Genomic DNA, 25417 nt, shown 5'->3' with positions numbered 1-25417 from the left:
ATGAATGGCTCTTCGTCTTCATCATCATCTTCATCTTCAGAGGAGTCTGCAACTGAGGATTTTGATCTTGAGGCGAGGAGCTGTTCCATGGCTTTAAAATATTCATCTTCAGTTTTGGCGCTTGCCAATAGAGACTGGGCTTTGGATTTTTGGGTTAGGAAGGTCTGTTGGGCTTTAGAGGCTTCCAGGGTTGGTTGTAGGAGGTTTTTAGAGGAGAGCCAATGTTTGATCATGTTAACAGTCAATTTGGACTGTTCATCAAATTTTGACCACCATTTAACTTTGAAGGTTCTTTGAAGGATGACTTGGGACTCATGGGTATGAAATCGGAGGTTCCACATCCAGACCCATGGTAGGAAGAAGTTTGTACAAAAACAGAGAAATGGGGGAAATCTTTTCTCTGAGTCAGAAGGATTATAATGGGTTTTAAAGAGGTTTAAACAATTTGTGGCATTTGGAGTTAGGATTTGAGGTATTGGTCCGAAGAAGTTCCACCAATGATGAAACCAATTAGGTAGGCTTTGGACGGTTATTTTTGAATTAAAGAAAAATAACCAAGAATGAGATTTTTTAGGATTTTGGATAAAAAAGGTGTTATACCAGGCTTGTTGGTAATCCCAGTAGGAAAAAGTCCGACAATGTGGTAAACGGGTCTCAAAATTTAAAGGAAAGGTTTTGAAATTGTGGAGTAGATCACCTCACTGGTTTGGGCTCAAAACTTTTAAGATTGTGGTCGTGGAATAAGCCGGCTCAGAATGGGTTTTATCAAGAAAGAAATGCTTGAATTTAACGGATTCAGTTATTTCTAAAATGCTTTGATAGTAAGACTGGGGTTTTGTCAAATCCCATGGTTTGAAAAACCAGCCTTTGGGAAAAAACTTTGAAATGCTTTGAAAAGGATCAGTATGGTAAAATCCATATTCTATAGAAAGAATGTTTTGAAAATGGGTTTTATCAAACCAATCGGAGGTTTTCTTTGAAGGTGTTGGCTGGGAAAGCACAATTTGGGAAGATGAGCTTTCAGCAAACACAACAATATTTTGAGAAGAGGGTTTATCAATTTCTTTTTTAGGAGAAGTTTGGCTTTGAGAAAGGTTTTGTAGGGCGAGCATGAGCTCTGGAGATTTTTTAATGGAACTCATCCATTGCTTTACTTGGTCATCAGAAGAAATAGATTTGTATTGGGCTCCATGTTCTTCAACCATTTCTATCCAAGATTTAATGGGCATGGCAGAAGAAAGTAGTTTTTCTTTAGAAGGGGTTGACTGGGGTTCTTTAGAAGGTTCTTGAGAACCAGTAACTTTGAGAACTGCTTTACCTTTATCTTTCTTCTTTGGCGGCATTATCTGTTTTGAAGAAATTCTCTGATTAGAAAATCAGGAACAAAATTTTTGTCACCTTTAATAAATTCAATATCAAAATCAAAAACACTTAAAATAGCTTGCCATCGTGCAAAAATCTGTTTTGATGCAATGTTTTGAACATCTTTTTCTAAAACATGTTTTGCAGCTTTGCAATTAATTCTAAGTAAAACTTTTTGATTTAGTAAATCACTTTGGAATTTAGATATGCATAAAACAATAGAAAGAATTTCTTTTTTGATAGTAGAATAATTTTTCTGGCAATCATTCCAATGTGCAGAAACATATTGTACTATCTGTTCTTTGTCATTTTCCTTTTGTTTTAATATACCTCCATAACCTATATCAGATGCATCAGTTTCAACAATTTTAGGTAATGCAGGATTTGCAAGAAATAAGCATGGAATATTTTTCACAGATTGCTTTATTAATCTAACAACTTTGGTATGTTCTTCTGACCATGCAACAGGATTCTTTTTCAACCTATCATGCAAAGGTTTAGACATCCTATTGATATTAGGGCAAAAATCGAGAACATAATTTAAACTACCAAGAAATCTTTGTAATTGGGTTTTGTCCAGAATTTTGTCTGGGAATTTATCTGCAAACAAAAGTGATCTCTCTATTGGAGTGATAGTTCCTTTGGAAATATGATGACCAAGGAACCGGACTTTTGTTTGGAATAAAGAAATTTTTGAACTAGAAAGGGCTAATCCAGCCTTTTTTGTAACAAGATAAAAAGTCTTTAAATGTTTGAAATGTTGATCAATACTTCGAGAAAAAATCAACACATCATCAATATAAACGATGCAAAACTCAGAATATGGATTATAAATATCATTCATGATTCTTTGAAATTCTGAGGGTGCATTTTTCAAACTAAAAGGCATTACTGTCCATTCGTATTGTCTAAAGAGAACAGTAAAAGTTGTTTTATATCGATCTTTAGGGTGAATTTGTATTTGCCAAATACCATACTTCATATCAAATTTAGAAAAAATGAAAGCTGAACAAAGTTTTTGGAGCAAATCTTTTTTATTAGGTATTGGGTACCTAATCCATTTTAAAGCTTTATTCAAAGGTTTGTAGTTTATCACAAGTCTAGGTACGCCTCTTTCTATTTCAGAATTTTTATTAACATAAAAAGCGGCACAAGACCAAGGTGATCTGGATTTTACAATGAGTCCTTTAGTTTCAAGATCATTTATTTCATTTTTACAATGTTGTTCCAATTCCATATTCATTTGGATTGGACGAGCTTTGGTGGGTATTTGTTTTTCATCAAACGAATTTTCATAAGGCAAATCTACCAAATGTTGTTTTCTATTCCAAAAAGCAGATGGTAAATCGGCACATATTTCTTTTTCAATAAGGCTTTTGAAATCGGAGATTTTTCTTTGTATAAAATCATTTTGTAATTGACTTCCAATTCTTTGGAAATTCAAATCTTTTTGTAAACAAAATAAATCATCTTGTTTGGACTTAAGAATGGCATTAATTTTATTTTGGTAAACAGAACAAGCTTTGACAATATTCAAATTCTTTGTTTTAGGTTTTTCAATAAAAGGGTAAACAAGTCTCTTATTTGTTGCTTTGAAGGATATACTATCATAATTGACAGTATATGGAGTTATAAGATTTATAAAAGGAGTTCTCAAAATGATGGCATGATGAATATCATTTGTGAGGACAAAAGAAGTTTTAAAATCAAAACCATTATTATGGATTGAGGCTTCAACCTTGGAACTGACATTCAGTTTTGAATTATTAGCGGCAGAAAGTCTTTCTTTTGTTTTTTCATGAAATCTTTTGGGGACGATGTCTTCTCTAATGCAATTTAAATCGGCGCCAGTATCAAAAAGGGCAATGGCGTCCATTGCAAAATCATCAGAAAAGATTAAAGTGACTTTAATCAAATACTTTCTTGTGGTGATTTGTTTTAAAACAAATAGAAAATCATTGGGTACTGACTCAATGTTTTCTACTATCCAACTCTTTTTACAAAAACAATTGCAGGATGGTTTATTTTAAATAAACTTTACCAAATTTAGTTATAGAATTCTTTGGAGCATTCAATGATCAAACAAATTTGAACGCGGTTGGTCAATTTTATGTTTGATATGGTACTTTGCGTTGTTATCTGAGGAATCGCTCCGGCTTAGCTATTTTAAAGTCGATATTTAATAGCGCTTTGGACCAGTAGTCCGCATCCTCGAGTGTCCAGCTTATATACCAAAATCAATGTAAACATTGATTTACAAGTTCACTAAGTTTTGGATGTAGAAAACTTAGTGAATTTCAGAGCTACAAAACCTCTTTTTTCACCAGACTATTTCTAAGGGATGATGCAAATCATATAACTTGGAAAGAAAAATTTCTTGCTGGATTACCTACCCTTCTAGGTGAAAAAGTAAGAAATTCCATCAAAGCCCTTTATGATAATCGTATTCCTTATGACGAGCTTACCTATGGTGAACTTGTCAGTTTCGTCAATAAAGAAGGTTTAAAGATTTGTCAAGATTTGAAATTACAGAAACGACTTAAGTGGGAGCTTAAGAAGTCTAAACAAGAATTAGGCGGTTTCTGCAAACAATTCAATTATGACCCCTTTAAAACTTCTTATTCCAAAGATTGTAATGGCGAGTGTTCTACTAAACCCCGCAAGAAACATTACAAATCAAAAAATTCTAGGAAACCCTTTCGTAATTTTAGAGAACTTCCTTATAAGAAACCTTCGAGGCCTTATAAGAAACCCAAATTCTCTAAAAGAAAAGAGTTTAGAGCCAAACCAAAGACCTCTTTCAATTACAAAGAAGCTATATGCCATAAATGTGGCATGAAAGGTCATACCGCAAATTATTGCAGGATGAACAAAAAACTTCATGAACTTGACCTCGATGAAGAGATCCTTTCCAAATTAGCCCCCCTTCTTGTCGAATCTTCTGATTCCGAATCTTCCATGTCGGGAGACAGTGATCCATATCAAGTTGATGAGCTTTTTGACTCAGATGACTCTGTATCTAACAGTAGTGAATCTGAATCTGATTCATATTTAAAGAAAATCAATGTTTTGACTAAAGACCAAGAAACTTTTCTTGAACTTGTAAAGCATATTTCTGATCCAAATCTTCAAAAAGAATATCTTGATAAACTTTTGAAAACTTTGGATTTTAATAAAGCCGAGACTTCTAAAGTTCCAATTGTTAAAAAGAATTCTTATGATCTTACTCAAATTTTAGATAAAAGAAAACAAAGAAGACGGTTCTAAATATCCAAGATCTTCAGAAAGAGATAAAAGAAATCAAATGTGAAATCAGAGATTTAAAAGAAAAACAAAAAAGTAATTTTTATTCTAGTTTTTCTTCGGGTGGTCCTCTGGACACAAGTGAGAGCGCACATGTCTCTTCACCCGTATCGTATTTCAATTTTTGTACAAAGCATCTACTATTCAAAGATACGATCCAATTGTTACTGTGCACTTAAAATCCCGCTACAGTAAACAGTGCAGAGTTCCAGATGTTACTGTGCACTTAAAGTCCCACTACAGTGAACAGTTTAAAGATTTTTGTATATAAACCGAGAGGAAGACTTAGACTCCTCAGGTTTTTCATTTCTCATTTTCAGAGCCTCTCTCTCTACTTCTCTTCCTTCTCTCTAAAACTCTCTCTCTCTCTCTCTCTCTCTCTCTGGGAATAGGAATCTGGAATCCGAAGACAAAAAGGAATTTCTCCTGTCTTCAGATTAATTTCCCATTATTTCCCTTTCTTCTCTACAAAGAAAAGCAATCAATGTAAGCATTCCATTTTTAGTTTCATTAAAGCACTTATAATTTATTTAAAGCCATTTCAATTCCATGTACTTTAAATTTCTGCAATTTACTTTTCTGCAATTTAATTTTATGCACATTTAAATTCCAGCAATTTATTTTTAAATGCACTTTTCTTTTCAAAGCATGCTTGCAGACTGGTCTTTATCAGATCTGCCATAAAATTTGTACGTTCCTCTGAGGCAAAGAGACCGGATCTCGATCCTCGTCACCTTTAATAAATTCAATATCAAAATCAAAAACACTTAAAATAGCTTGCCATCGTGCAAAAATCTGTTTTGATGCAATGTTTTGAACATCTTTTTCTAAAACATGTTTTGCAGCTTTGCAATCAATTCTAAGTAAAAATTTGAATCTTTCATGTCGGGAGACAGTGATCCATATCAAGTTGATGAGCTTTTTGACTCAGATGACTCTGTATCTAGCAGTAGTGAATCTGAATCTGATTCATATTTAAAGAAAATCAATATTTTGACTAAAGACCAAGAAACTTTTCTTGAACTTGTAAAGCATATTTCTGATCCAAATCTTCAAAAAGAATATCTTGATAAACTTTTAAAAACTTTGGATTTTAATAAAGCCGAGACTTCTAAAGTCCCAATTGTTAAAAAGAATTCTTATGATCTTACTCAAATTTTAGATAAAAAGAAAACAAAGAAGACGGTTCTTAATATCCAAGATCTTCAGAAAGAGATAAAAGAAATCAAATGTGAAATCAGAGATTTAAAAGAAAAACAAAAAAGTGATTCTGATACTATCCAACTCATTTTACAAAAACAATTGCAGGATAATTCAGATAATGAATCTAATCCTGATGATGGTGATGATATTAAAGTAGAAAACATTGAGTCAGTACCCAATGATTTTCTATTTGTTTTAAAACAAATCACCACAAGAAAGTATTTGATTAAAGTCACTTTAATATTTTCTGATGATTTTGCAATGGACGCCATTGCCCTTTTTGATACTGGCGTCGATTTAAAACATGTTTTAGAAAAAGATGTTCAAAACATTGCATCAAAACAGATTTTTGCACGATGGCAAGCTATTTTAAGTGTTTTTTATTTTGATATTGAATTTATTAAAGGTGACAAAAATTCTGTTCCTGATTTTCTAACCAGAGAATTTCTTCAAAACAGATAATGCCGCCAAAGAAGAAAGATAAAGGTAAAGCAGTTCTCAAAGTTAATTCAAAAATAACCGTCACTTTAATCAAATACTTTCTTGTGGTGATTTGTTTTAAAACAAATAGAAAATCATTGGGTACTGACTCAATGTTTTCAATCGGCGCCAGTATCAAAAAGGGCAATGGCGTCCATTGCAAAATCATCAGAAAATATTAAAGTGACTTTAATCAATACTTTCTTGTGGTGATTTGTTTTAAAACAAATAGAAAATCATTGGGTACTGACTCAATGTTTTCTACTTTAATATCATCACCATCATCAGGATTAGATTCATTATCTAAATTATCCTGCAATTGTTTTTGTAAAAGGAGTTGGATAGTATCAGAATTACTTTTTTGTTTTTCTTTTAAATCTCTGATTTCACATAGTTTATAATTTTATAAATTATAAAAATTATATACTAATAATTATAAGATTTTTCAATTAATAAAGAGTGAAATCTTCTGATTTAATAATATCTACTTGTGACATCCATCTTTTCAGTGCAAGTGTATCATTTAGTTCAATCGATGGTTTAGTTTCAAAGGCAACTAGCATCCAAGACTTCTTTATTGGGTCAATATATGGAGAACGCAAGTAAATGGATTCTTTTCTAACTCTCTTCTTTTTAACATAAACTTTAAGAGTTGAGTTCGTTACTTGTTGCACACTTAGAGTTTGTGTAGATGGTATAATAATCAGATCATCACCTTTTCTGTATGGAGCAGGGATTGGTGTCGTTTCTATGGTGGGTCTTGCATGAGTAACATCAAAATTGTCATTGAAGCTATAAGTTGCTTGCAATGAAAACGTATAAAGATTTGTTAAATTATGTTCCTTTGTTATATGTATTGATATTCTGTAGTTTCATACCTCATCGTAAAAGTTTTTGGACTGTGTCGATTTCAACTCTTCAAGTAGCTTAATCATTTTATCAAACTTGCATTCAAAACTATCAATCTTGCCTCCAATACGAGAAACCTCAACTTACATTTTCTGCACATCTACTTCTAACTTATCCAGGCGATTGTTATAATGTATGTCAAAATTATGTTTGCCTATACTTGCAGAAAACACACCATCCTACAAGGAAATTGTATATTCAAAAAAAAAATTATTAAAGTTGTATTGACATTAAGAGGCAACATTCTTATCTTTTTACTATTTTTTTTGTCCACTTTGGTTCTCATATTTTGTTTATCTGCACTACTAAGAGAGGCTGAGCTCGATATAAAATTATCCATCGCTTCATTATTGCTAGACTTGGACTAGATGTCACCAAAATCATTACCTGATTTGCCACCATTTTCAATTTCAAATTCACCAACCTCTTCATGCCAATCACTGTTGTAAAACCAGCTTATATAATCTTATTCATTCTCACCAGGTAGGCTAGCATGCAATTCTTCAAATACAGTAACCTATGTAAAAAAAATGATAAATTAGTACAATAAAATAATTTCAACACAATGTATATGTATTAATATTTCACTCTTAGAATACACACATTTTCATTATTAAAAATGTACTTCAAGAGGTCATTATATTTAACATTGCACGATGCGGTCCAATTAAGAATTTGAGGAATCATATTTTTATTATGCACAACAAACTCTTTGCGAAAATCAGGCATTGTCTCGGAAGCTGATATTTATATAGTTAACATAATAATAAATTGTCAAGAAAATAATGATTTGCTATTTAATTAAATGATAAAGTTTAAAATTAGTTGATTACCTGAAACGCCATCGAAAATCCAGCAAAGGTGTACGCCTCATTCGTGTGTTTGGGGTCTTCTGTAATCTTCTTATGTATTCCCACACGATCTACTAAAGATTTTTTCAAACTTTCTAAAGTCTTCATAAAACAAACATGACCCCAAGAATAACTATTAAAGTCCTCAAAATTGTACATGTGTCGCACATGTTCAGTTTGAGCCTTAGTTTTCGGATCCTTCCCAAGGAGAACAATTTCTAAAAAGTACAACATAGCAAGCTTTACAATTTTTCTATCGTCAGTTGATGTGGAATTCATGAACAATTTCTCTAACTTAGAGGTAACTATGGCCAATGGCACGGCACGACCCATCAACAGTCGGCCCACATCGTGCTGTGCCGTGCCCAAAAAACTAAAAATAATAATAATAATTCATAATCATATTAATTTTTATTAAAAGAGCAATTAACATTTTATTATCAGTTTATTACAATTTCACAACTATATATTTAATTTCAAAATAACCAATCATTCATAACACAACAATAATTAAATTTAATTCCATAGATCATAAATTCATAATAATGATTAATTAAATTTAAAAATACAATCCTCAAATAACAATTACAATAATTCATAACTCATAACTACGAGATATCAATTTAACAAATCACATGTCACAACTTACAAGTTACAACTACGAAACACGAACTACGACCAATTGACGAATAACAAGCACAAAACAACATTTATTAATCACAACTATGGATACGGTAAACGAGCAAGGTTAATTTTGTCTCAGCTAAGGTGGTGAGCTAAACAATTTGACACGTGCCGACATAAACCCAAGGTGCCATTGCTTTCTGAATAAATAACTTCTCGATGACAATAGTTGCACATCAAGATCATCCGTTTGTAAGGATGATGCAAACCATTATCTATTATTTCCTCCCTTATTGTAGAAAATTTTGAAAAAGCTCATTTAAACAATGGCTTCTGGACTGATTTAGCCTAGCGTTTTGTTGAGGTCCAACTACATCAACACTGTGTTCTTGAGGGTGTTGAGGTTCTTCTGCATTCATATTATGCTCTTGCGGATTCATGTTGATTTTGGCTTTTAGAATATTGGAAAGTTTGAGAGGAAAAAGAAAAAGAATAAGAATTATGAACCATCATAGCATATTGGCGTGTATATATAATATTAGATAGTACTAAAAAGACAAAAATTAATTTTATTTACTTTTCGGTGGGAGTAAGAAGAGGAAGTAAAAAAATATTTAGACAAATATAAATATTTGTGAATGAATGAATCTTGAGATCTTAATTTTTGTGGAGCCGTGAGGCAAGTGCTTGGTTGGCAGGTAGGAAAAAGATATTAAATTATTTAAAAGATAAATGAAAATATTAAAAGAAATGAAGATCATTTCCAAAAGGACCAAAATTATAAAAAAAATCGTATTGTTATCTTGTTGAGTTGTTGGCACTTGGCACAACCCTAAAATGTTGAACTACGATTGGACATGTCACATTACTCTCATAGACTCATACTCACATGTTGAGTGTTGACTACAAGTGTCTGTAATCTACAGACTACGCATAAACTCACGAGCACAAATGCACACAATTTTATTATTTAAGCATCATTGTTGGTAACTTTCACAATTTTTCAAATTTTTAATTGATTGCACTGCACTCTGCACATAATTTTAAAATTTTACAGTCACAAGACTCACAACAATAAAATTGATATGACTACTCAATTTTACAGCAGGCTTGCAACTTTCCCAATTTTCAAATCTTGAAACTTGAATTGACTGCACTGCACGTCTACACGTTTGGATAGAATGAAAAAATTTTCAAATTTCACAAGCGTAACAAAAAAAATGACATGAGTATAGTAGTATACTATATGACTACTCAATTCAGCATGTCTGCATGTGCACAATGCACCTAGAAATTATTATTTTTTAATTATTAAATAACTAAAAAATTCTAAATTAATTTTATTACTCACCCAACGGACAAATTTTTTTTTAATTAACAGTAAAATTGATATGACTACTCAATTTTACAGCATGGGCAGTTGGGCACCGCCAATTAGTAAATAGCAATTAACTTTTTCTAATTTTTAATAACAAAAAAATTCTAAATTAATTTTATTACTCATCCAATGAACAAAAAAATCTTGAATTAACAGTAAAATTGATATGACTAGTTGACTACTCAATTTTACAGTATGGGCACCAATTAGCAATTAACTATTTCTGATTTTTAATAACAAACAAAAATTCTAAATTAATTTTATTACTCACCCAATGCCCAATGGACAAATAAATGATTAAATGCAACAGTTTAATTTGTTGTAACCTACAGCCTTGCAAAGAAGCTTTGCGTGTTTGCTCTGTTTTGACCGTTAAAATTTTTACTTTTTTATTCTATTTAAACAATTAATTTTTTTTTCGAACTTATCTCAATTCTCAATCTCTATCTCCTCGTTACCTCTCGTGTCTCATCTAGTCATCTCTACACTCTACTCTCTGCTCTGCACCTCTGCCCAGTCTCCTCGAAACTTTGCTACAATTCCAGCACAAGACCCGACTCTCAAGATATGGTTCTGGATCTTCCGGTATAACATCATTCAGATATTCACAACATATTATGCGAGAAGGATTGGCTCGATATATTGCTGTAGCATAACAACCTTAACATTTGCAGAAGATGAACGTCTGATAAATTTTCTGCAAAGGTATGTTCAGCCTCAACTTAAGAAAGTGCCTAGAAATACATTAAAACGTGATTCAACTAAAATTTTTCATGACATGAAAAAACTATTAATTAATAATTTTATCAATTTTAATGGTGTTATTTCAATTTCTTGTGATTATTGGACCGGTATTAATATGGCTGGTTATTTTTGTGTGACTTCGCACTCTATACATGAGATTAATGGTAAATGGAGGATGGAAAAAAATTGCTTGCATTTCGTGAATTAGAATATCCTCACACTGGTTTAGTAATTTACACAGCTATAATGCATGTTTTAAAAGAATATGAAATTACTGATAAATTGTTTAGCATATCATTTGATAATGCATCTGCCAATACAACTGCAATTGATATGTTTTTGTGGAATATTTCTACTCTCACACCTACACGTGGCTCAAAATTTTTTCATGTGAGATGCGTGTGTCATATTATTAATTTAATTGTTCAAGCTGGTATGACTCATATAAATCATTATTTAGAAAAAAATAGAGCAGCCATTTTATATATTAGAACACCTTCAACACATCAACAATTTATTTCTAAATTGAAAATTTTTGGATTGAAAAAGAGGAAATTCAACATTGACATGAAAGTTCGTTGGAATTCTACGTATTTGATGTTGCTTTCTTGTCAAAATTATTCTGAAGCAATTTCTATTTTTTACAATGATAGAATGAATGATGAAAATTATCATATCACTGATTATGATTGTAATGTTGCATTTAAATTTATGGATTTTTTAGGGTATTTTATGATGCTACTATTGCATGTCCTACTGTTTGTGAGCCTACTTCATGTAGAGTGTTAATGCACTTGTATAATATGAGTTATGCTTTTAAGACTTTTAGAGAGAATATTATGTTTAAAAATATTTGTGATGTCATGGAGGAAAAATTCCAAAAATGTTGGAAAAATATTCCCCACCTATTTATTTTTGTAGCAGTGTTGGATCCTACAATCAAGGAAGTTGGTGCAAAACTTTTAGTTGAGGGTATTAGTGAAAATTTGCAAACAGGGCTTGATACAAATTTTGATACAATTATGTTCTCTATGCATGAGCTTTTTAATTTTTATCAAAATAAATTCGGATCAAGCAATACATATTCTAATGTTCAACAAGCATCAACTTCTTATAAAAATCCAGCTCACCTTTTGTTACTCAAAGGTAAGGGTGTTGCCTCTAATATTGATACTAATCGTAATGAATTATGAAGGTATTGTTCTGCCAATCTTGAAGATTTAGCAACTCCTTCACAATTGCAAAATTTTGATATTTTAGAATTTTGGATGGGTAAGACATCTTTTTTTCCTATATTATCCATTATGGCCCGTGATCTACTAATCCCTCCAGCTTCAACTGCAGCATCAGAGTAAGCTTTTAGTACAGATGGCATAATTCTAGATGAACGTCGGTCAAGATTGTCATCGGAGACATTGGACTCTTTGATGTGTTTGAAAGATTAGTAAGATATTGAACGCTGAGTGTAACAAGATTGGCAAAATGCTTTAATGAAACAAATTGAGAATTTGGAAGTTGATCAAGATGAAGTGGATCTAGATTATGCAAAGTACTGAACATTGAAGTCACTTCCAAAGACTAGATACCTTTTTTTTTCTTGTAACTTTTTGTAACAAATTTTATTAGTGAAATTGTTGTAAATTTACAAATCATAGATGGTTCAGTAGGTGCCAACCTAGTTGGGATGTACTGTTAACTGTAGTGATGCAAATTACACCTAATTTTCTTTGAACTATTAATATTATAATTGTACTTAAACTCCATTTAATGAAAATGTAATTTTTAATTTATCATAAATATATTTCGTTCATAATATTTTTTTTGTTGTATAAATATGAAAAGTATTTCATTCACAAATGAAACATATCTCTATTAAATATTAACTAAGTTATGATTTAATATTAATATGAAAAATATTTCATATGAATAATTTTTTATTATTAAAGTTGTAATATGATATTTATAATTTTATTTATTAAAATCATGATATTTACTTATTCATTTAATAAATTATAAACATAAAAATTAATTAAATAAATATCATAAATAAAATTATTCATTTAATAATATCATAAATAAAATTATTCATTTAATAATATCATAAATAAAATTATGATTTTATTTATTAAAATCATGATATTTACTTATTCATTTAATAAATTATAAACATAGAAAATTAGAATATTTATTTAAACTAAGATTTAAATTAATTTTTAAAAGTCTATGCTAAAAAATATATTAAAAATTTAATTTCAAGATATTTTAGTTTAATTTCATAACATTTTATTTTTACTTTTTATTAAAAAATTTACTTTAATATATTTTGGTCCACGGGCCGCGTGCTAGCCCACCAATGAAGCGTTCTTATAACGTGCCTTTTCGCGTGCTGTGCTTTGGCCCATCTCTAATCGTGCCGTGCTTTTAAAGCTAGCGTGCCTAAATTCTAGGCCCGGCACCGCCTGGTTGCGTGACGCGTTGTGCCGTGTGCCTTGCCGAAATGTGCTCGTGCCCGTGCCGTGCCACGTGCCGCCCGGCCCATTGGCCATCTCTACTTAGAGGTGCTACATCTTTCAAGACCATCCATTAACTCTTTATATAATCTTGCACAACCATCACCATCCATATTGTTTGTGTTAGGTTTATAGAGAGGTTTACAATTCAACCCAGTAACTAGTGCAAACTCCTCCATAGAGAATCTATATATTTTGTTCCCCACTTTAAACCACATAGAGAAATCATTGGAATACACATCTCTAAGCAAAAGGCTATTTATAATGGTACCAAAAAATTGTAAATATTGGATATTAATAAGATGTCCAAAGCATGAGGCCTTAAACATATCCATCTGATTTTGATTCTTGCTAAGACGCTCTTAGATATTCTTAATTGCTTTTATTTGGCCTTAAAATGATTGACTTCGTTTATTTTTGTTTTCAATATAGGTGCCATCTTAAAAAGAAATATACATTTTGTTATCAAAATAATATGGCCCAATCAATTCTATAAATTCTCAACTTCTAAACCAAACAAGTCTAGAAGTTAGGCAATCTATTTTACAGGATTCAAATAATTCTAATGGCAACTAGCAACATAATATAAGTTATCCAAAACAAGACACCATTTTTATAATCCTAAAATAGCATCGTCAACTACGAATTCTAAAAGCTCTACATCTATGTTAAATTCAAAAGTAATAAACCCTAGATTGTCGAAACTAATACATGTTCTATGGTTAACTAACCTTCAATTTTTTTTTTGTGATGCCTAATTTTGTCTATTCCGACGAGACACACATGAATGATTGATACAAATAGTGGTTGACGATGAAAAAACTCAATTCGCATACTGTTTGGCTTCTAAACCTCACGAGAACATCTTCTTAAACTTCGTAACTCAAGTTTTCTTTTACTTTTTTAACTTAGTTACTGATAAGGGTATTTGTGTATTGATTGGTATTAAAAATTATTTAATTATCAAGCGATAATAATGTTATTTTGTGCTTATGTTATAATTTATATTTGTGTTTATGCAATATATTAAGAATTATTAGTTATGTATTAAATATATCTAATTTTGTGTATTTTTGTGTGTTTATTAGGTAAAATATTAATTTTACATAATTCGAAGCTCCAAATAGGTAAACAGATGTCAAATTTGGATTCTAGAAGTTCGAAAACTTTAAGATGAGTCAAGATCGGCTAAAATTGAGCTTGTGTAAAAAAAATTGACTTTTTCTGTTGATGGAGCATTGATGGAATGATAAAATGAGCTTACAATAGATATGAATGCATGGGATAGCTGGCAATTTTGACTAAATCTCAACCGTTCATGATTCAAGGGCCATGATTGTGCCACATGGCAATGGTAGGTGAAGCAAGTTGTAGGATCCAAATCTTTGTATTCGAGTCGACCCGATCCAACCATTAACCCGCCAAATCTCAACCGTTCTTTGACCAAATCGGACGCTTCACAAGATGCCACATGTAATGTTGACTTTTGAAGTTTGACCAGCTGTTGGATCTTGATCTAATGGTTGTGAGGAGCGCATGCATGAAGCTTATGATGGACCGTAAAACGCTGGATTATGAATTTATTTTTCTATAAATAGAGCCTCATTTTTATGTTTTTGATCATCTCTCCACATCTCTCTTCTTCTCAATTTCTCTCAATCTCCCTGTAATCTTATTTTTCAGGTGTTTTTAATATTTTGCTAATTATTTTTATAAATAAATTTAGTTTTATTTTCAATTTTAGTTGTTTTTTTCATTTTAATTATGAGTAATTTAATTTTAATAATCACTTTTATTTCAATTATGCTTAATTAAATAATAATAGTTAGGGTAAGGTGAAACTCTTAGGAAATAAATATGATTTAATCAAATTCTATTTTTAATTTTATAAATTAAATTATTTTCTATTTAATTTTATACATATTTATATTTTGAAATTTTGATTTATTGTAGACAAACAATGGAGTTTGACACAATAAATTCTTAATATTTTAATAGGGAAATTATCAGCCATATACCTTTAAATGACATTAGTATTAAACGTGCTACAACACTTTTCAAGTGTATCACTTGTATACCCTAAGTTGACAAAACACTTATGCCGTCCACCAATCCGTTAACCGCCGTTTGCGAGCGCTGACATCATAAGGGTAATCTAGTCTTTTTAAAAAAAGACATGTCATCCCATTTACCTAGTAAAAAACGACATGTCATATGATATATTTTGATAACAATGACATGTCATCCCATTTATCGGATAATTGTTAATAATTGCCAAAAAAAAACTACTTTACATCCGAATCTACTCCTCCAAAATTTAACCTAAATTATTGAAGATCTACTCCTCTAAGTTCAAACTTGAATTTTTTATGGTATAATATGTATAATTGTAAATAATATGTTGTTAATAATGTTTTATGGTATAAGATTAATATTTTTTTATGGTAAAATGGTATTTTGACTTATTGTAGATAAATTAAACTTTTGCACAATAAATACTTAATCCATAATAAAATTAATGAGAAAATAATAATAATAATTTATATAATTAATTTTTTGGGCAATAAATCTAAGAAAAAATGGGAAAAAGAATTTATTAAATTTTATTTAAATTAAATTTTATAGTTTCATTTAAATTAAGTTATTTATATTCAAGTTTTTTTTAAAAAATAAATTAAATCTTATCCCTGTGGATCAACATCAGATTTATCGAATTATAATATAACAAGACACTCTTATACTTGAGAGTTAGAAATTACTTTTAAATTGTGTCAAGTTTTTGGTGCCTTTGCCGGGAAAAAGTTTTTATTTTGCTTTATTTTTCTGTTTTTATTTTTCTCTTTGTGTAAAGTTTCAATTGTACCTCTTTTCTTTTTCCCAAATTTTGTTCTCACCTTGAAACCTTTCAGAATATTCACTTTCATCCCACATGACTCAATTCTAAACTTCTAAAAATTGCCGTGTGGCCATAAAATTATAAAGAATTTGCAATACAATCCCTGGACGAAATTTCTCACAATAATCAGACTTGAACTTCCATCTTGGATTTATTTGGACTCAATTTGGACTTAATTTGGACCAAGCAAACTAAGTATTAACTCTTTTTTTTTTAGTTATTTATTTTAATTTATTTTATTTTACGGCGGGTTTGACCATGTATTGTTATTTAATTTTCAGTTATTTTATTATTTCGCATTTGTTTTTTTGCTTTATTTTATTTTGTTGATTTATATGGTGGGTTCAACCACCAAAATAGTTATTTAATTTTAATTTTAATTTTTTAATTTTTTGTACACTTATATTATTTGCATATTTAATTTTCATTTTTTTGTGTGTGCAATTTTCATTTAGTTCTTTTGTTACTAATTTGTTTGAATATTACCTTTGTGATATAATTATTGCATGAGACGTTAGTCTTGAACTTCAAGTTGCAAGTTAATTCGTAGATCTCAATCACCACCACCAACCATGGACGAGATCCAAGATGAAAACTGTTTTAGCGAACCTAATCCTCAGATTGATTAGGGAGACAATCATTCTTAACATAGACGTGATCAGAATCAACCAAGAACCTTGAAAGACTACATGAATCCAACAAAAACTGGAGCACCGTCATGTATAGTATTTCCTTCAGAAATATCTCGATTCAACTTCAAACCAAGTATTATCCAACTTTTACCAACATTTCATGGTTTATAATATGAGAATCCATACTTATATCTAAGAGATTTTGAGGAAGTTTGTAATACATACATAGACCAAAATTATAGTATGAACATAATTAGATTAAAGCTTTTTCCTTTTTCATTAAAATATAAAACTAAAATTTGGTTACAAAACCTTAGATCTAGATCAATAAGAGCTTAGAATAACATGCAAGAACAATTTTTGAAAAGAACAAGCTTGACACCCCAAAGTAGAAATAAGTGACATGTTAATTGAGTGCATCTTTAGGATTTTTATCTCTAAATTCACCATTACACATCATTTTAATAACTTGTCTACTTTGGGGTGTCAAGCCCTCGTAGAAATAAGTGACCAATCGCCAAGTTTCAAAACTATGGTGTGGACATATGTTAAGCAATTCTTTGAATCTATCCCAACATGGGTATAATGTTTCTCTAATTTTTTTGAGTGAAATAAGTGATTTGTCTTTTAAAAGAAATTGATCCCGATCTAAGGTTTTGTAGCCAAGTTTTAACTTTATCTTTTAATGAAAAAGGAAAAAAACTTTAATCTAATTATGTTCATACTATAATTTTGGTTTGTGTATGTATTACAAACTTTCTCAAAATCTCTTAGATGTAAGTATGGATTCTTAGATTCTAAACCATGAAATGTTGGTAAAAGCTGGATAATACCTGATTTGAAGTTGAATCGAGATGCTTTTGAAGGAAATACTATACACGACGGTGCTCCGGTTCTGGTTAGATTCGTGTAGTCTCTCAAGGTTCTTAGTTGATTCTGATCACGTCCATGTTGAGAATGATTGTCTCCCTGATCAATATGAGGATTAGGTTCGCTCAAAAAGTTTTCATCTTGGATCTCGTCCATGATTGGTGGTGCTGATTGAGATCTACGAATTAACCTGTCACTTGAAATTCAAGACCAACGTCTCATGCAATAATTATATCACAATAGTAATATTCAAACAAATTAGTAACAAAAGAACTTAATGAAAATTGCACAAAAAAATGAAAATTAAATACACAAATAATATAAGTGTACACAAAATTAAATAAATTAAAATAAAATTAAATTAAATAACAATTTTGGTGGTTGAACCCACCATAAATTAAAAAAAATTAAAGCAAAAATAATAAAATAACTGAAAATTAAATAACAATAGGCGGTCAAACCAGCCGTAAAATAAAATAAATTAAAATAAATATGAAAATTAAATAACTAAAATTTTTAAAAAAAAAGTCAATAGTTAGTTTGCTTTGTCCAAATTAAGTCCAAATTGAGTCTAAATAAATCCAAGATGTAAGTCCAAGTCTAATTATTGTGGAAATTTCATTCAGGGATTTTATTGCAAATTCTTTATAATTGTATGACCACACCACAATTTTTAGAAGTTTAGAATTGAGTTATGTGGGATGAAAGTGAATATTTTGAAAGGTTTCAGGGTAAGAACAAAATTTGGGAAAGTGAAAAGGGGTACAACTGAACTTTACACAAAGAGAGAAATAAAAAAATAAAGCAAAATAAAAATTTTCTAAGGTAACGGCGCCAAAAACTTGACATAACTTAAAAAGTAATTATTAACTCTCAAGTATAAAAATGTCTTGTTATATTATAATTTGTTGAGTCCGAGGTCGATCCACAGGGAAAAGATTTAATTAATTAATTTATTTAATCTAAAAATAAAAATAAAACTTGAATATAAACAACTTAATTTAAATGAAATTATAAAATTGAATTACTTATGGTTATGGATCCACTCTTACTAGTAAATAAAATTTAATAAATTCTTTTTACCATTTTTTCTTAAATTTATTGCCCAAAAGACTAATTATATAAATTATTATTATTTTCCCATTAATTTTATTATGGATTAAGTATTTATTGTGTCAAAATTTAATTTATCTACAATAAGTGAAAATACCATTTTACCATACCTTATATTAAGATATTAAGAATTTATTGTGCCAAACTCATTTATTTGTCTACAATAAATCAAAATTTCAAAATATAAAATATGTATAAAATTAAATAGAAAATAATTTAATTTATAAAATTAAAAATAGAATTTGATTAAATCATATTTATTTCCTAAGAGTTTCACCTTACCCTAACTATTATTATTTAATTAAGCATAATTGAAATAAAAGTGATTATTAAAATTAAATTACTCATAATTAAAATGAATAAAAACAACTAAAATTGAAAATAAAAATAAATTTATTTATAAAAATAGTTAGGTAAAATATTAAAAACACACCTGAAAAACAAGATTACAGGGAGATTGAGAGAAATTGAGAAGAAGAGAAATGTGGAGAGATGATAAAAAACATAAAAATGAGGCTCTATTTATAGAAAAATAAATTCATAATCTAGCGTTTTGCGGTCCATCATAAGCTTCATGCATGCGCTCCTCACAACCATTAGATCAAGATCCAACAGTTGGTCAAACTTCAAAAGTCAACATTACATGTGGCATCTTGTGAAGCGTCTGATTTGGTCAAAGAACGGTTGAGATTTGGCCGGTTAATAGTTGGATCGGGTCGACCCGAATACAAAGATTTGGATCCTACAACTTGCTTCACCAACCATTGCCACGTGGGACAAGCATGGTCATTGAATCATAAACGGTTGAGATTTAGTCAAAATTGCCAACTATCACATGCACTCATATCTATTGTAAGCTCATTTTATCATCCAATTAGTGCTCTGTCAACAAAAAAAGTCAATTTTTTTTTTACACAAGCTTAATTTTAAGCCGATCTTGGCTCATCTTAAGGTTTTCGGACCTCCGAAATCTAAATTTGACATCCGTTTATCTATTTGGAGCCTCGAATTACGTGAAATTAATATTTTACCTAATAACACACAAAAATACACAAAATTAGATATATTTAATACATAATTAATAATTCCTAATAGATTGCATAAACACAAATATAAATTATAACAGAAGTACAAAATAACATTATTATCGCTTAATAATTAAACAATTTTAATATTAATCACAACCCCCCCAACCAGTTTATTGCTAGCCCCTAGTAATTAAAACGTTATATTAAATTAAGATTTACAACATTCACATGCAAGTTAATAGTTGTCCATCTATCCTCTAAACTAAAAAAGAAATAAATTCTCACAGATTTCTTTACCTCTTTATCGTTCACTCATTATCTACAATATCATCAAACCTTCTTTTGTACTCAACTAATTAACACAATATTTATGGGGTTTCATTAAAAGAAAACAATATTTTTGTTCCAAAATTCATTAGAAATCCTATCTTTGGGCAGTAGATTATTCACACATATATCAAAATATTAGATTTTTAACCCATGTAACGAGCTTTAGGCCAGTGACTCCCAGGCTAGTTGGCCTTAGGGCACTAGGTGTGAAATACCCCTACAGACTTAATTACTCGGGTTTCTGATAAGCAAACAATATATCTATTACCCATGTAGCGAGTTTTAGGCCAGTAACTCCCATACCAGTTGGCCTTAGGGCATTAGGTGTTGAAACACTCCTACAGACTTAATTATTTGGGTTCTAGATATAGCAAAATCAAACACATTAATTTTTTTCTTCTTTTTTTGTTTTTTTTTGCAATATACACTTTCTACTACCTTAGATATTATCCCTAATAAATTAAAAGAACTAAATGCTACAAAAATTTTAACTTACAACCCATTAGTATGTGTCATAGTGTGTGTGTGTGTGTGAGTGAAGAATGATTCAATAATACATGTTAAATGAATAAACAATTAAATAACTTAATAACCAATTAGAGAGCTAACAAATTTGAGTAATTCAAAGAAAAAGGAACAAAAACAACTTACTATGAATTGCAAAATCAAAATATAATACAACATGACTATTAAGATGCGTCTCAAAAGTCGTGACTCTTTATATAGCCATTCTAGACAAAAAAAATTATTTTTTTAAAAGGAAAAGAGCAAAACGAACACACGTATTTAAAAACACACATTAACTATCCCTACCCCCCAACCTAATCTAAACATTATTTCAACGTTTTATAATTTTACAGATATGCATACAAAAAAAATATAATAAAAGAAGAAGAGGGGGAAATCTCACTTGAACTCGATGCAGAAGCTTAAAAGAAAATAACAAAGAACAAGCAAATGTTACATTTTTTTAAAATAAAACTCTAAGATTAAGAAGATGGGTTTCTGGAGGTACTGCACTCTCCATATCCAACTATTTTCGACTCAAATTTAGTCCAAAGTTAGTCTTTACAGAAAAAAAAAAAAACTTTGTAAAAACATCACTAGAACTAAGACATTCCACAATTATCAATTATTCTCTCCTCCCAACCTGAACGAGACATTGTCCTCAATGTTTTAAAAGGAAAGGAGAAGAGTTAAGAAGACATCACATGAACACTGCAACAGAAAATATTTACAAACGAAGATTTAAATCTAATTTACACTTCTTAATACTGCTATTGCTACCATCATCAGTCGACCAATCCAGCGCATAAGTCTTGGGATCTGGCTCTGGTGTATAAGCTTATAAAAGATCAAGTAACTCATTAGCAGCAGAAACACAAATAAAGAGTTTTTTTAATAGAGTACGGAACAAAATGATTCTTTATTACATTGTTAATAAAAGTTAGCAAGTTATCATAAAAATTATTAACATTTAACAAACCGATGTATTTTTTATAAATGTTCAAATGAGCCCAAAATGCAAATGTAATTAGTGTCTTAAGAGTTGCAAGATCTCCTGGTAAAAAAAATAAAAGTATCATCATAATTTAGCATTTCAGATATTCTCTCTTACATACTTAATACCACTAATTCTTCTCCAATTGGTGGGTCAGATAGGCATCTTAAAGGTTTAATGGCTTTTGGGATAATGCCTAGTACTTGGCTTTCTTTAGTAAAAATAGCTTCTGAGACAAGTCTTGATAACCCTTATTTACCTCCTTCACGTACAAGGTGTAGTTTCCTCTTTGCTATGACACGACTAAGATCTATAGCTGCCTGAACGAACTCTTTGTATTTTTCATAGTGAAACCTAGAAAGCACACAAATATTTTTGAATTGTTTACTCGAAGATGCTGCCATTGGAATAATCTTCAAAAACAAGTTGTGAGTGTTTTTTTTTTTTAAAAAAGCTTATATTTAAAGATCTTGGTGACACAATTAATGAGAAACATATGTAAATGGGTTGACATATTTGTCAAATGACGCGTAAAGCTCGTGACTCTATAATTCAAAAGCAAACAGTAAAAGAAAACAAACAATTATTAAATATATAATCACACCACTAAATGCAATAATGCAAATGATAAAAGAACAACAAACGAAAAAGATATTTACTAGTAGTTGTGATTGTGGCTCACATCTTCCTCTGGTTTCACATCTAGTAACGGCTTGAATGCCCTCTATGGGTCGATGATAGGTTTTCCATCTAGTTTTCTTATAAACTAGCAAACAATGTCATTTTGAGTAAGATTCACAAGACTAAGCTGTGTACTTTATTTTTGAAAAAATATCCACAAATTATGAATCTCACGTTGCACATATCCACTTCGATGCGTCTTAAGAGATCGTAAGATATCATCCAACGATTCTTTACTTAAGCCATCTTTAACGAATTTAATTTTATCCTCACGGTTATTAGAAACCATTCTTAAAGATTTACAATCCGGCCGTTTGCAACTAAGTCGTACACAGTTATGACATTCTGAGCCAAGTTGTTTAATTCATTTTTTTTAGCAAATGTACTTTTACCAAAATCGGGAATGTAAGAAACAAATGTATCAGAAAACTCACTTGCTAATCAGACCTTTACTTCAATTAACCAACGAATGTAAGAAGGAATGCCATTGATCATTAACAAACACAGTTGTTCACAACGAGTTTTGTAAATTTTCTTGAGGGCATTTTGAGGGAGAGATGAAAAATGCTTATGCAGTTTATGTTGTATTTCTTCCATATTTGATTTTGGGGTTTCAGTTATTGTGGGAAATTGAAGATACCGACTTAAGAAGTCTCAGAGTACCATTTTCCGCCATTTATACGGAAAAATAAACCAAAATAAAGAGAGTTAAAACTGCAAAATCAAATTAAACGTGAAATTGAACAAAACAACAAAAAGAAACCACATAAAGAAAAGAAAAAAAGAAAAATGAACTTACATTCGTCTTTTTATTGAATTGTAATAAACCTAAAATAAGTGCTTATTTATTTAAATAATAAAGCATTATTACAACAATGATCTAGACCTTAACATTTCTGTGGTACATGTCCTAGAGGACCTAGACTCTACTCCAAAAAATGGTAGCAAAAAAATTGTGATCTTCAAAAGTTATTCTTATCTACACATATTTTCTTTGTTAACTAACTTTATTTCACATAACGAGCTTTCTTTGTTAACAAACTTTACTTCACATATCGAGAGGGTTTAATTAGAAATTATCCTTTTACGTACCTTAATAAAAGTTAAAGTTTTAAAATAAATAAAGGAGTTTTCGGAGGTATAGGGAGAGGATGTCAATAGTCCCACTCTCATTCTGAAAAGACTTTTGGGCCTAAATTTCAACCAAGGCGTTATGGATTCTCACAGCACTGAAAGTAAAATTTTATGTAGAAATTATGCCCAGTGTACAAAGAAAAATATCTATTCCAAGTATTTCTTCTTATCATGGGTAGGACCTTGAACATATTAATCATACTACCTAACGAATGTTGAAGTTATGAAATTTTAAATAATTTTTTGACCGTAAAGCTGATATAGAAATTCAAATAATGACTGAAAAATAATGTTCAATATGACTTTATTAGTAATTTTAAAGAACAAATAATGACGGACTAGTGATCTCACCAACGTCGAGGGTATCAATTTAAGTTCTTGTAATATTTTTTTTATAATTATCTGCCTATCACTTATTTTTTGTGTTTTTTAAAAATACACATTTTTTTAACTTAATTTCATCTAAAGTTACAATTTTATTGAATTAATCTATTTTCGTCCACATATTGTTATAATCTTGATGACATCATAAGTATAAAATTATCCGTCCTCCAGCATAATAAATCAAAGATAGTTAGGTTACATTTTCTTCCACTTTTTCCATTCACTGATCATAAAACTCAACTTGAATTCTGTTCCATATGCCATAAGCTCATTGATTGACATGTACTCCAAATGTGGTATATTAGAAGCTGCTCTAAGGGCTTTTCAGAGAGTGAAGGATCCCGGGGTAGCCCTGATTTCTGGTTTTTGTTTGAATGGGTGGTATGCTGAAGCACTAGGACTTTTCCAGAAAATGCTTTTTGATTATAATGAAGCTAATGAATTTACTTTCACCTAAGCTCTTCTTGCATGTCTAGCTCTGGATGATCTCAGGAAGGGAAAGGAAGGGAATTGCACTGCAAGATACTGAGAAGTGGTTATGGATCAAATGTTTCTGTTATTAACATGCTCATACATCTTTATTCGGAACTATGACATCATAAACAAGCTCTTAAGTTGTGTTCCCTGATTTCAGATGTTGAGATCCCATGGAATTTACTTTTAAAAGCCTGCATAAAGGCCAAAGACTATGAAATGGTTCATGAACTTCTTGAGAGGATACAACTATGTTGTGGGTTTATTGATTCATATTCTATTTGTGACATTTTAAACTCGTGTTTAAACCCAATACTTTTGAACGTAGGGACACAAGCGCAGGCCTATATGACCAAGAGAGGTCTCATCTCTCATCCTGCAGTAGGCAATTGTCTAATTAACATATATTCAGGAGGTGGTAAAATTGATGATGCAGACTTAGCATTTAAATCAATGCCTGAGAAGAATTCTCTCTCTTGGACATTTATAATCTCCGCAAGAGTGAACCATGGCCATCCGTCCGAAGCTCTGGATTTGTTTAAGGATATGCAATGGAGATATACTTCAATGAACCCAATCACATTCAGGTCAGCTTTGAAGGCCTATCCACTAATGGGATTGGTAGGTGAAGCATACCGTTTGTTCTTGTCAATGGAAGAAGTTTATCATATTGAGCCATCTGAAGAACATTATTCCATTATGGTTGAAGCTCTTGGTCGAGCTGGTATGTTTGAAGAAGTGTAGGAGTTTATCAAAGGGATCGTCCAAGGTAAATTATGTCCCTTGATTTGGAGAACTCTTCTTTTGTCCAGCCGTGTGCATGGTGATATGAAGTTGGCAAAATATGCTCTAGATAAACTTCTAGAATTAGATCCAGGTGACTTCTCTAATGCTCAAGCAGGTGTTCTTTAAGGTATGTACGTGGGATGGTGCATCTAAAATGACTGTAAACCACATGACTAAATTTTAGCTGGATTGAAATACAGAATAAGATATACGAATTTGTCTCA

The 25417-nt window shown here is 30.6% G+C and overlaps 1 protein-coding gene across 1 annotated transcript; it reads left to right on the top strand.

The window, feature by feature from the left end:
- Positions 1–25151, top strand: LOC107176122 (pentatricopeptide repeat-containing protein At5g66520-like). Its single transcript, XM_052432793.1, has 5 exons — positions 1–223; positions 289–352; positions 4227–4377; positions 24410–24482; positions 24568–25151. The coding sequence occupies exons 1-5, from the start codon at positions 1–3 to the stop codon at positions 25149–25151; spliced, it is 1095 nt and encodes a 364-aa protein (XP_052288753.1).
- The last annotated feature ends 266 nt before the right edge of the window (positions 25152–25417 follow it).

The sequence above is a fragment of the Citrus sinensis genome, chromosome 8, assembly GCF_022201045.2.
Source record: "Citrus sinensis cultivar Valencia sweet orange chromosome 8, DVS_A1.0, whole genome shotgun sequence".
NCBI lineage: Eukaryota > Viridiplantae > Streptophyta > Magnoliopsida > Sapindales > Rutaceae > Citrus > Citrus sinensis.
This window is presented reverse-complemented; position numbering and strand designations above follow the sequence as displayed.

What these genes read in the sequence shown, in the direction of transcription:
- LOC107176122 (XM_052432793.1), top strand. Translation starts at nt 1, where the DNA reads ATGAATGGCTCTTCGTCTTCATCATCATCTTCATCTTCAGAGGAGTCT. An exon ending in GTTCCACATCCAGACCCATG is followed by an intron (nt 353 to 4,226) that starts GTAGGAAGAAGT and finishes AAATTATTGCAG; the next exon opens with GATGAACAAAAAACTTCATG. An exon ending in GAAGTGGTTATGGATCAAAT is followed by an intron (nt 24,483 to 24,567) that starts GTTTCTGTTATT and finishes CCCTGATTTCAG; the next exon opens with ATGTTGAGATCCCATGGAAT.